Here is a 13610-nt window from a genome sequence, read left to right as displayed (position 1 = left end):
CTAAACAATCCAATGGGGAGCTGCCCTCGGCTTTCCGACGAGTCCTCGTGACAATAATCTATATATTTACAAGTATCGGATATATGTCTATTCAGGTTGTGGATCACTAAACAAAGTTAATGAATATCATATTTATGTCATAGCAGAATTCTTGTCTATCCAAAGACAATGCAGAACACCGAGAAACCACCCTGCAGTTGACCCAGGTCTATGAAAACTGTCAGGGAACAATCAAAATGTGGGAAGCGAGGCTCTGCTAACCAATCACATCATATCAAAAGAGACGAGGTGTGGCCCCGATAGCCAATCATAGCACAGAGAGCGAGATTTGTTGCTTTGCCGGTAAACGGGTGGAGATAAAACACCAAATGCGGTGTTTTTTTTATCAATGATGTGGATGGTAGCAGGGCCGAGCGCACCAATCAGCTTCCAGCGCGTGCACGAGACTCGCGCTCTGATCGTGCGCGTCCCTGCGCGTGCACTGAGCTGTGAGAGACGGGAGGAGGTGAGCGGGAGAAAGCGCAGTGTATCGCGCAGTTATCTTCAGGGTAATTATCTTTACGCAGCCGCGGGTGCCCTTCGTTGAACCGTGCAGCAGGAATACGGTGGAGTAATGGAGTGTGCTGCGTTTCATCAGAGTCGCTGTTTAACCTTGGTTTTCGTGTTGAGGGCTTAATTCACCCTCTTCTCCTTCGTCTCTGGATATCGACCAAACCCAGCAGTGTCTCCTAGAGGATGCGGTCAGCGCCACGGAGCAGGATCTGTTCGCTCTGTTCACGGAGCTGTATTCGTAGAAAAGCTTCTGGGAACGCGGCCATTGCTTCAAACCTCATCAGCTAGAGCCTTGTTTCGATCATTCGGACATCAGTGGCCTTCAGCCTGCGATTATGGAGAGTACGGTGAGTGTATGAAGCAATAACAACTGGCCTGCTGTCGTTATATGGGTATCCTAATTGTTGCTTATTATAAAGATACTCTGTCTAAAGAGAGTTGTTTGAATTTAGACTGTTTAAACTGTTTATTATCACTGTTTGGCTGTAGCTGTCTGAACTGCACACTACCATACTAAATATTATGGTATGTACGGCACACCACAATTAAGTCCATTTTTGTATGTGGCCCATTTTTTTGTTTGTGGCCCATTTAGGTCCACTACTGTGTACAGTTGTTGTACAGCATACTGTACTTTGTCAAACCACTCCAAAGTAGGAGTCCTCATTCAGAATCTCTTTTTTTAAGCATTAAAGCCCCCTCTAGTCATTGATTAAATTCTTAAAAACTCCTCCTGTAATTTGAATAGAATGTTAAGAAGTTATTTCCAAGAAAATACATTCTAAAATAACAGATGGGAATCTACATTTTTGCTTTCATTCAGTACTTTAAAGTATTTAATATGAAATTATTATCTGTGTGCCAGCCCTTTGCTGTTGGCCTGTAGCTTGGAAGCCCCACCCTGCAAATTTATAGGGATTTGTTTCTTAGATTTATGACATCAGAAAATCTAGCTGTATAAATCTGCAAATTTAAAGATTATCTTTGGAACGCTGCGCACTTAAAAGGTGCTTCGAAAGGTTCTTTGAGCAATGACTTAGAGGAACCACTTTCAGTTTCATAAACATTTTTGGTAGTACGTTTAAAGTAAGTAAAGATACTTAAAATTGTTTGATGTATTTTTAAACCCCACATATATTCAATTTATAATATCAAATTTAAATTCTTGAATTTCTCAACACTGACACTTCATAAAGTATAACATTTGACTGTATAACATTGATGTGTTTGACAAAATACAGTGCTGCATAGAAAACAATGAGCAATGTTCACAGACATAAGAACATGAGAAAATAAGAGGAATACAAGAAAAAACACTGGCTGAAGGTTTCTTGAAAAATCATCAAAGTGTTCCCTGACATACAGTGACTGAGAAATGATCTAAATCAATTATGAGTAATATAATTATTTTACAGCCACTGGAGCATGTTGATGTAGCCAATTCTTAGGTGATAGAGGTGGGCAAAAGTCAGTATGTTTTTTGTGTTATCTTTAAAAATTGTAGTATGATGGATTGTGTTTAACGTGTTTGAGAACAGACCCAACAAAGGAAAAGTTTTGTTTTGGGCTGAGGTTGACTATAAAACTTTTGTTAAAGGGGTCACAGGTGGTGATGGACAGGAGTGCACTGGTGCGGCAGGTGGAGAGCGTGGAGAGGAGCATTGTCTTCCTCCGACAGGAGCAGCTGACCCTGCTGCATGGCTTACACCTGGAGATCCTGTCCCTGCAGAAACGCTGCACCGGTGATTCTCATCACACACACACACACACACACACACACACACTGCTGAAGCACTTTACATTACCCTAGAAACCCAGACAAGTGCACAAATGAAAGCAAAACAAATCATTCTGTCTAGGGAGCAAACGATGCCCTTGTTGTGCATTGCTCAGTTGCTCATGAAACAATAGTACAGCTACACTGAGAAATGCTGAAACGCAATGAAGACTGGACAACTGACCATTTAGGCACCTTCAAATATGCTGTTTTTTTTCTTTTTTCTTTGGCATCAAGATCCTATTGCCACTGTGGTGATCTCACATTATATAACGTAAAATGGAAAGCAACATACTTTCATACACTGCATTTTACATTTACAGTAGATTTGTCTTGAGAAATCTCAATAGTAGCATTGTAACAGTAACAGCATGCTATCTGATATTCTACAAGAGCATGCTTTAAATCACAACACCCAGTTTGACAAAGATATATAGGGTTCAAACCACTGCCAATGTCTTCAATTTGAATGAGAAAGAATATGGCTCCTGAGTGTTCCAGCAGTTTAAGCTTTGGCCCAGTCTTCAGGAGTTGCCGGTTCAGTCTGGTGATGTGATACAGTGATCCCATAATCACAGATGAGGTAACATCTTTATACTGATCCATGAGCAGTTAGAGAATAAATTATACTGTATTTGGAGCGTTATCATTTCAGATGGACTCAGGTAAAGACAACGTGCGGAGGTAATTCGGTTAATATGGGAATAGATTCACTCAAGTAAGCCAGTCAAATTGTTTGTTTACTCCTTCGGAGAGAGCAAGAGGGACCTAAGGGTGATTAGAGCATAGTTTGGTCCACAAATTAAAACTTAATGCAGCAAACCAAGCCTTTAAAGACTAGAGCAGATTATGGTCATTCTTCCTGCAGTCTGTTCTTAACCAGTTACATGTTCTGAAAACATGGCGTTAGGGCTGGACCATACGACCAATATTTATATCATGATATATTTCTTAATTTTGGTTGATACAATATAATTCTGATATCAATATGAACAGTATAAAATCCACCTGAAAACATCCAAAAACAAACAAGAAACATGACAACAACATTGAACAGAAATTTTGGCTTTTAAATTATTTTCCAGCCCTACATGGCATTAATCAAAAGCAGTGGGGAGAGCCACTGTGGGATGAAGAATAAGTCTTGATGTTTTGAATGTTTTAGCTACTGGACCTCTGTGAACATTAACTGAATAACTCTGCCTTATACTATGATGATAGTGCAGCGATATGCATGTGAGTCTCCAGCACAAATCAGACTGCCACACCCAGGGAGAGCACATTTAACATGTGTGCATGTGATGTTGGGCTATACCACTCATCCTTAACCAAGAGGAGGAGGAAACAGCTTCCTCTCTGCCCCCCGCTCCTCTGTGGAATGGTGAGGTCTCCACTGAGAGATTCATAGGTCAATAACTTCCTGGCAGCGCAAGGCTTGTGTTCTCGCCTTCAGTAATACAGTACGAGCCCAGTTCACCTGAGCCTGTCTGTGGATGTGCTGAGCCAGCTGAAGGGGGAGGTGAAGTGAAACTCTGCTGCATATTCATGGCTTTGCCCTGCTGCTCGTAAGGGTTAGATCAGCACACTGTCTGCTGAGCAATCCATCTGACTGCTGAATGAGATGTATACTCCACAGTGGCCTGATTCTATCAGATTCTCACTTCATCCATTTGTAGTGATGATAGAGGGGATGCACAAAAAATGGGGCGAGGGGGAGGGGATTCAGTTACATAGAACCCTATTTTAGATCAAATAAACCTATAAAACAACTGCCTCTCATTCATAACTGCCTGTCTCTTTTTTACAGAGTTGACCCGTGAGCTAAATGTGAAACCTCCTGGCAAAAGTGAAACAGGTGAGAGCTTTTCACAACTTGGTGATATGAGATCACTTTTGTCATAATAAGCCACTGTTTTGAGTAGGTCTTGAGTATTATCAATTATTTTAGATCACTAAACAACTGAATGTATCATAAATATTGACACAGTTTTACACCACTCTTATGAAGCAAAAATATGTACGAGTGGTAATAACACACTCTTGAGATTAGGTAATAGCGAGTTACCTGGCTCAAGCTAGGTCAAAAAGCTGCATAAATGAGTAGTAACCAATAGTTGATTAAATGTAATCAAAATATTCCATTATTTTATTTTATTAATTTATTTTTTTCCAGTTAATTCATTCTTATATAGTGTAAGAACAGAGTACCCTGAAAGTACTCTATCCTGTATGTCTGTGTTGGCCTAAGGGTTTTTTTTAATTATTATTTATATGTAATTATTATAACTTATTTTTGGCTTTAGTAATCAATAACAAGATGCAAGTGTCTTTATATCACTGCAATGTTTGGAGAAGACATAATATACAGAAAGTCATATTTTGGCAGTGCACTGATATGTGTACACTCTACCATGTATTGGTTTCTATCTGAATCAAAACAAACTTTTATTATATTCCACAATTTTCATACAGTTTCTCGCTGTCTCGTTCTGTCTTTACAAACACGTAACTGGATTTTTTCACTGTGTTTGAAAGACAAGAATAACTATCTGTTTTGTTACGTCAGCTAACAGATGGCTATGTTGGCATGCATTCTGCATAGTGATGAGGACAAAGGACAGTTGTCTTTTTAGTTGATTTCCTATACTGTTTTCCAAAGGTGGCTAAAAAAACTTTTGATTATCAAGCTAGCTGGCAAAAAGTTCCGTATGCTGTGAAGGTAGAGACATGTTTTTGGATTTTCACCCAATTTAGTCTTTGCCAATTCAACTTATGCATTCACCTCCAAGCTGGAAGGGTGAAAATAAGCACATGCTTCTTCCAAGACCACCACTACTTCTAGAACAGTCACAATGTTATTGAACTGATCAGCACCCTTGGAAGAGAATGCTAATTGCCCGTTTCTGTTCATATTAGTGAACAATTCTCCTGCCTTGAAGTCACATTCTCAGAAGGCTGAGGATTAAACTCAGAATCTACAATTAATTTTACCAGTGCTTCCACAGTTGCACCACTCGGCAGGCCCTGGACTGTGAGTTTGAAGCAGATATATTGTGTGTTTATTGAGAAACTATGATGTGGGGTGTTTTTTTATTTTTTATTTTTTTATTTGAAGCTCTATCGAATGGCCATTTTTTTCTGCCACTGTAGACAATTCTTTGCTACACTGAGCAACAAAAGCATATTTGAAAATCTAGCTTTGTAAGACCCTCCCCAGTGTAGCAAACATAAAACCCCACCTTTGGAACTGCTGCTTTTTTAAGTGTTTAAAATAATACTTGTATAGAACTAAGGGCAAAAGTGCATGTGTCTCATCAGTATCTCCCTCTTCCAATTCATCAATCACTGCTTTTTTGTGCCTCTCTACCAAAATGATGCCCCCACCACTTCCCTGCTCTTTCTTCAGTACAATCCCAGAGATGACATCCAATTACAGATTGATTTACATATTTGATTAATTGATTGATTGATTATGTTGGTCTGAGTGACAAAACAGATGAATGCTGTATTGGGAAGACAGGACCAGGCCATCTCTATACAATGAAAATCAGTGCTAGAATCAGTAGTAGGCATCAAGGTTACCATCAAATAGAACAACAAGAAAAATAATTTAAAGGAGCCACAAACTCAGTCTAGTGGACGTTGCAGGTAATCAGCTTGCTGCTGCATAAAAAGGAAGGGTTTGAAAACCAAATTTCATTAGCATGGCACTATAATAATATTTTAACATTATCACAGTACTAACTATCATTATTGTTACAGCACATTTTTTCAAATTTAAGTACATAAATAGTCTTGATGAATGCCAAGAGATTATTATTAATTTAATTTCCAGTTAAAGCAACCCTTATAGCTTTATAGAGTGAGCTATAGCTATATTGAGTTTAATATTTGAGATTATATTTACTAGGAAGGAAAAATCAAAGGAATAAGGTGGAAAAAAATCAAGCGGCTCCAAAATTGAAGTATAATTAGTTATGTTGTAGAGTAAATAGGATTTCTGTGAAAATTACACAAAATGCCCCTGTAGATTCCTCAAAAAAAAAAAAAAAAGAAAAGAAAATACAAACTGTAATAAATGGAAGACATATATAAAAAGCAATTATATTTAGTTGTTGAAGCTTCTGTTTTTATATAAATTATATTTCTAATTAATTTTGCCATTTTTTACTTGAAATGCCATAAATAAAGGGTGGTCTCTGGCTTGGCCGAGATGGCTGTACAGTCACAGCTTAGAGAAGCAGACTGGTGGTTGCCGTGAATGGAAGGAGCCTGGAGCAACAGAGACAGAATTGATGAGGAGAAGGGAGGATCAGATAACACTGCATTTTCTATATTCACTGCATGAGCTCATCTAAATCTGGCCTGCCGGGTGGCTGAGAGGCAAGAGGCTGGAAGAGTTTGGGGAAATGAGGGCATTAAGTGCAGGGAATACCTGTAGAGGGCCTGCATGCTACTGCAGCTGTAAAAAAAGGGGTGGAAAAAAGCAGTATAAACAGATGAGTTAAAATCACAAAGAAGGATGAAGTCTCAGCTGCTTAATCAGCCCCATGTGGAGCAGGTGAAGACGTCCCAGCACTCTGAGTGTAATTAGGTTTAGTGAATTTACCCTGTGTATTATGGATGATACATTGCATCATTTTTTTATGTGATGGTGCATAATTGGTCCCTTTTGAACAACTAGCCATCTGTCTCTCAGTGGTGTACTGTTTCTTAACTCTCATTTTCAACACCTAATAACTGACACTGTATGTGGCCTAGGTTCTGTTTAGTTTTGACTTATTTTTTGGATGAAAGATACTACACTAAATGGACATATGAAATGGTTTTGCCACATTTTATAGGTCAGTTTGCATTTTGAACATTTTTCACATTAACCAAGGATGCTTATTAAATATGTATGTTTATGTATCAACTTCACTTATGTTATTCAGTGTATCGTTCTTCCCAGATTTATATGGCGTTTTGAAGGCATTGTGCTGTAAATGAATTTGATAATCACCTCACATGTAGACAATACCTCTGAGCAGTTGAATATGTGGCCAAATTTTGGAATTGCATTTAACTACATTTTCATTGGGATTTAATGGTTTAAGAACAAAATGTTGGGATAGAAAGAACAGAGATATTAAAACAGATGGTTCAGCTCAAAGTGAAGTAATAAAAATCAGATTCTGAGGCCTGGCCTTATATAAATAAAATTACGGACCCCACGTATAAAAGAACAAGTCAGGCAGCAAATGCTTTATTTTTTAACTATAAACTCAAGCTTCATAATGTCATTAGATCAGACTCTGGTCTAGTTTCTGTAGTGGGGTTTTGTGTGGTGTCTAGTAACCCTGAACAGATGGTGCACACTGTCTGTGGTCTGGCCAGAGCTGAGATTAGTTATTTAGGATTTGGTCAATAATACTCTAATCCTTACTCATTCCCCCTCAGCCCATTTCCTCTTTCCCTCCAAACCTCATAAATCAGATTAGTTAAGAATATGCTTTAGAGCCGAGGGTCTAATTTTAAATCAGTAAGGATTGTTCATGCTAGTGCTTTTGTCATTTGACGGGCTCGCTCTTATATGACATCTGTGCTATTTTAAGCAGTCCTAGAAGAGAAGCTTGTAAGAAACTCTCTCTGATGGAGCTTGTGTGGATTTGCATTTTTATTGCTTGAACAGCATGTTACAGTTGGTCTGAAATCCAATCTGACATTATTTGACCTTTTATAATGCATATTATTAGTGAGGTTAAAAATGATTTACCGCATCGTATGATTTGCAAGGACAAAATGTAAATAATTTAGCTTGTTAATCGTCTGATTAACATTAAAAATAATAAAGTAAATAAGAGTAAAATACTGTTTTAACCATATGGTTATTGCCCCAAAATATATTTAATGTCTAATCTGCAGCGTACAAACTAAATGCCGGACATTGCCGAACCCAACCCAATCTGTAGCACACACGCTAGGGGCTGTGAACACACCACACACCCAGAGCAGTGGGCAGCCATCCCCAGTGCCTGGGGTGCAGTCGTTGAGGTGCCTTGCTCAGACGTGGATTGAATAAGGAGGACAGTGCTGTTCCTTCACTCCCACCATTTTCCTGCCAGTGGGAATTGAACCAACGACCTAACCATTAGGCCACAGCTGCTTAAGCCATTAGTACACTACTAAAGGCAGACTCTACCAAACAACACTAATGCATTGTAAAGTAAACGTGCAGTGATCTTGTGTGTAATGTTGGAATTCATTAATTCATTCATTATCTGTAAGCGCTTATCCAGTTCAGGGTCGCGGTGGGTCCAGAGCCTACCTGGAATCATTGTTCGCAAGGCAGGAATACACCCTGAAGGGGGCGCCAGTCCTTCACAGGGCAACACAGACACACACACACACACCTACGGACACTTTTGAGTCAATGTTAGAATTGTGAATATATATTTTTCAAAAACCCTGTGATTAAAATACACACTGTGGATTTTTTGCAAAAATGGGATATTTTGTAAAATGCAGAAAATAAATCTGTGATTTGTCATTTTTTGTAAACATTTGTGTAACTGAAAAAAACAACAACAAACCCCCCATCCCCCCCCCCCCCCAACCACCACGCACACTTTCCTGTGTATTCACTGATTGTGATTATACTTTGTAAATATAAACAAAGGTAATACTTGACATCAAAAACACGCTCAAAAAATTGCGACAGAGGGTTATTAGTTACCTGATCATTATTACATCACTTGTTTAAATACACTTTTAAATCATTTGAGAACTGATGTGATGAGGTCTCATTTTTGCATACAATTAATGTTTTAGTTTCTCAGGGCGTAATGGAGTTTCAGGTTGCATTTATTGACGCGGCAGCAGACTGATAAGTGAATAGGGATTCCAAAGTACTCTGGGCACATGTGGCTGTACTTATCAGAGCAGTGAGAGATCCTCATGCAGTGCTGTCTGAGGTCTCCAAGGTCAAGCATATTTATCAGCACTTTTGGGCTTTGCCCTACAATGTGAGATAGACATCAAAATTTCAATGTGTTTACATTTATAAATTACAATCAAGTTGTCAAATAAAATATTGTATATCTTGTCTTTGTATATGTGTCAGTCAAATGCATGTTCAAGAGAATTAACAGACAACAGAATCTTCTTTTGATTACAATTTATACATTATTTGGAAATGTGTAACTGCTAAATATTTTGAGCTTTTCTGGCTTGACAAATATAATTCACTTTTTTCAGTTTGGCACACATTTTAAAATCTCATTGCATGTATCTCACAGACCCTTCTTGATTACATTACTCAAATTCTACGTACTGATTTCTGATTCATGTTAATTCTGTGTTTTTATGTGTGTGTTCAGAGGTGCAGGAGGAAAAAGAGCAGCTAGAGGAGCGCTGCCGGACCATTGAGAGTAGACTGCAGGAACAGCAGGAGTCTCAACGTGAGCTGCGCACAGAGCTGAGCCACAAGGGGGCGCTGGTGGGCGCTCTGCGGGCCAGCCTTAAAGAGAAAGAGAGGCGATTTCTGGAGGAGCTGAAGTGTCGCAACCACAGGAGCGTGGCTCTCAACACTGAGCTGCAGAAACAGACTGAGGCCGCTGCCCACCTGTCTTTCCAGCTGCACGCATCTAGGCAGAAGCTGCAGCAGCAGAGAAGAAAGCAGGCTTCAGAGAAGCTGTCTTCGGTTGCTGAAATACATCCTACACACAGCCAGCCCCAACCAATTCCAAACCCAAGTGTCAGACCTAAACATCGCAGTGGTTCCAGGCCGTCCATGCACCTTCGGGCTGAAAGGGCCAGAGAATGTGTGCCCCGAGAGAAAGTAATGGGCCCAGAGGAGCCTATGGCAATGCCGGACCCTGCACTTTTCCTCCACCCTCGCAGGTCAGCTACTAGGCTGAGACCACCACACACGCGGGCTCCACAAGTGCTGAATATGGGAGAGCAGCCAAATGAAGCAGATCAGGCTGCGAGCAGGCTAGTGTCCACGGCCACTTTAGCCACAGCAACTGCCACTGAGAGCAAGGCTGAGTGACCTCGTCAAACTCCTGCTTTATCATTACTTGCCTGCTTCTTTTAATGCTGTTTACCTCTGTGGACTGACTACAGTGGTGCACATGTTTTTCTATATTGGCCATGTGATTTAACTCCACTGAACCTGCTGAGTCAAAGAAACAGTTTGTCATGAAATAAATTTTTCCCCTTACTTCAAATGTCACTGATGAGCCAAGGATAATTTGTGTTAAAAATTGGCTTATTTAATATTGCACTAGAACTATGAGTAATCTCAAATGGACTTGGTCACGCACTGACAATATACGGGCAAAGTTTGAGAGTCTTCGACATTTAACAGTGAGTAAAGCACCTGAATTCAGGCTGGGTTCAAGGACATGTAGCATATTTACTGTTAAACTTAAAAACAGATAAAAGCTGCTTTTACAAAATGTCAAAAACAACAAAGTCTGTATGAGAATATTTACAAAAAAATTGTGATTTTTGTGATGATTCAGTAGTTTGAAGGTTATGATGCTAATTGTGAATAAGTTTCCATTATTTCAAAACTTCACAGATTTGGCAAAATTATTAAACTGTTAAGATGTAAACAAAGTCAGAACTGGATGTCAGAACTTTAAATGCCACTAAAATACCTACTATATAAAGAGGAAATTAATGCTTAATATATGTTTTCACTATAGTTTTGAGAGAAATATTTAACTTTTTTTTCCCAAAACAACATTTATTTTTGAAGTAGCATGTAGAGTGTTAAAAGGCATTAGTTCCCTAGTTGCATGCAGGTTGTTCAAATGCTATAGAAACTTACAACCATCTTACCATCACAGTATGTTTTTGCACTGTAAACATTACTTCTATAAAATCCACAGAGACTTCTTGGACATTAAATACGACATTTCAAATCAGAAGCTTAAATACCTTGTTTATGTTTCAACCGTGGGCTCATTGGTCACATTTGGGTTAAGGGGAATGTTATGTAAATCTGATTTTTTCACTGAACAGTTCATGTAATTAACAGAACTACAAATATTATGCTTTTGGTCTTGTTGCATAAAATATAGTGCATTTGTATTAACGGCCAGGGGACTGGCTATGGATCTGCCTTGCCTTAGGAAGGACAGCCATAGGGCAGCTCATGGTTGTCAGTATGGTAGTGTATCTTTTGGTTATGCAGTGTCAGTTTGACTTGGTTACTTCTTACTCATATGCTCGTACTTTTGTCACATTTGTTGTACATTCTTGTCACTTGTTTTTTATTAACTGTACTTTATTGCAATTTCATTCACAAATTTTGGCCCTTTGCTCATAAAATTACTAGCTGTTTGATCAGTACCTTGTAGCACACTGGCAATTATCTGTGTATATTTTCCTTTAGACTGGAACAAGGCTCAAAGCTCAGGGGAGTTTGAATATATAAATAGAGAATGTGTACGTTTGTGTGTTGGAGGATGGAACTGGGCCCGACTGATATATCCATTAGCAGGTATCAAGAATTGTCTGATATGCTGGCATTACTCAACTGATATCAATGGCAATCAAAATGTGTGGCTTCTTAAAACTGGCAGCGGTATCTGTCAAACTTTTCACATTTGTTGAGTCTTTGAATCAAGCATTGGGGTGTGATGTAGTTGTGTTTGAAATGATTGGTGCCTGAAGAGCTGGTGTTTTCTTTGTGAATTGGTTTAGGAGCCATCAAGACAACACCACAGCCCTAGTCAGTTCCTGCATTTAAAACAAGCATATTTCCCAGTATATTATATGTAACCAGTGAGAAAAACAGTTTATAAACTTCTGACTCTGAAATGATTTCTTTCTCAGCCATTTGACGGTTCTATTTTATGATCAATTATTTTACATAATGTTATACAAAGATAGCATTAAATGGGATTTTTAGCAGTATACTGATCATGCTAGCCTTGCAATATGTAGTATGTTCCAAAATTTTGTAGATGGGGCTAATAAGATAGATTTAAAGCGCTGATGGTAAGAGCATGTAAAATCTACTCTGAAAACACATAAAGGCAGCTCACCTGAGTTGTTTTCCAGACACTTACTTTAAGGCTAACAATGTGGAGAATATCTCTACATGGTGTAATTTAGTTCAAGACTAGGCCTAATCTATGGAAATCAGCCACTGATGCCATGGGGAGGGCTTATTTCTGATTGCACAATATCACTAAACCACAGTTTGGTGGTCGTGACTCTATTTGTTGTTTTTTGTTTTAGGTTTTATTAAATGTCCATGCACTGTATGTCTATAACAAGCTTGTGTAACCGTGCAAACATGCTGAGGTTGTGCTTCACTCTATGGTATGTTATTATGTTACTGACCATTATCATATCCTGTTGTTAAGTATAAACATTATTCCATCAGAAAATAGCATTATGTGTACCAGAATTTTTTTTTATTTATTATTGTTTTGCATTTATTTTACAATGACTTAGCTACTACTGTGATTAGCCTTCTAAAAGTGGTTTTAAGAGATATGCAATACTGCCTCAGTTGGCAACACTGTATACAGTGCATAATCAGCTTTTAAATATACTCCTTTTTCCACATTTATCTAAAAATGATTCCGCGGTTTTTGTCTTGATCTGATTATACATACTGATAGTTTGAGGGATTTCTTAACCTAACAAGTTTTAAAATAATAATAATGATAAAAAAAAACACAAGTGCTGAGAGAAATCAAGAATCGCTTGTCTTCCCCTCTCTGAGTGATTATACTGTTTGACTGTTAAGCAACACGAAAATGTTTTGAAAATGAGTTCTAAGGGCAGCAGTGAGTTAGTGTGGAACTGTGCTTACAGTCAATTTTTTCTTTGCAAAGACTTAAAGCCAGTTACCTGCTCAGTCTCTGCGCGAAAGGAGTTAAGCACCGAAATGTTGCAATAATCCCTTGTATCCTCTGTGGCACCTGATTAAAGAGTTCTTATCCTAACAAGTCTGTCTGTAGAAGCCTCTGTGAAATGATTCCTTTATTTGCACACAATGTCATCAAGATATTAAAGAACAGCTCACAACTGAAAAGCAAATATGACTGAGTGACAGATTTATCATTTAATTTAATCATTTTAGCCTTTTTAATAAGATCCCAATTCATCAATATTGTATTGTGATGTTCTAAAGTTTTGATGAAAACAAGAAAAAAATAAATTTCTGGCCATTTCACAAAGTCTTACTTTAAGTCCTTCAAGCCTCAAAGAAAGACTCCACTGATAAAGTATTAAATCCAGCAACTAGTTAAAGACGATGTCTGTGATTGTGGGA

General features: G+C 38.5%; 1 protein-coding gene across 1 annotated transcript; it reads left to right on the top strand.

Annotated features, from left to right (window-relative positions):
• The first annotated feature begins 492 nt into the window (after window positions 1-492).
• Window positions 493-13271, top strand: ccdc92ba (coiled-coil domain containing 92Ba). Its single transcript, XM_066664118.1, has 4 exons — window positions 493-899; window positions 2150-2294; window positions 4137-4184; window positions 9688-13271. Exons 1-4 carry the CDS (start codon window positions 888-890, stop codon window positions 10359-10361), a joined length of 879 nt encoding a protein of 292 aa, XP_066520215.1. The 5' UTR covers window positions 493-887; the 3' UTR covers window positions 10362-13271.
• Window positions 13272-13610: the final 339 nt, after the last annotated feature.

The sequence above is a fragment of the Hoplias malabaricus genome, chromosome 1 (assembly GCF_029633855.1).
Source record: "Hoplias malabaricus isolate fHopMal1 chromosome 1, fHopMal1.hap1, whole genome shotgun sequence".
In the NCBI taxonomy this organism is placed as follows: Eukaryota; Metazoa; Chordata; class Actinopteri; order Characiformes; family Erythrinidae; genus Hoplias; species Hoplias malabaricus.
The sequence above is the reverse complement of the archived record's forward strand: the minus strand, read 5'-3'. Positions and strand labels throughout refer to the sequence as shown.

Coding starts and splice junctions, on each gene's coding strand:
- ccdc92ba (XM_066664118.1), top strand. Junction 2,295..4,136: donor CCTGCAGAAACGCTGCACCG/GTGATTCTCATC, acceptor TCTTTTTTACAG/AGTTGACCCGTGAGCTAAAT. Junction 4,185..9,687: donor TCCTGGCAAAAGTGAAACAG/GTGAGAGCTTTT, acceptor GTGTGTGTTCAG/AGGTGCAGGAGGAAAAAGAG.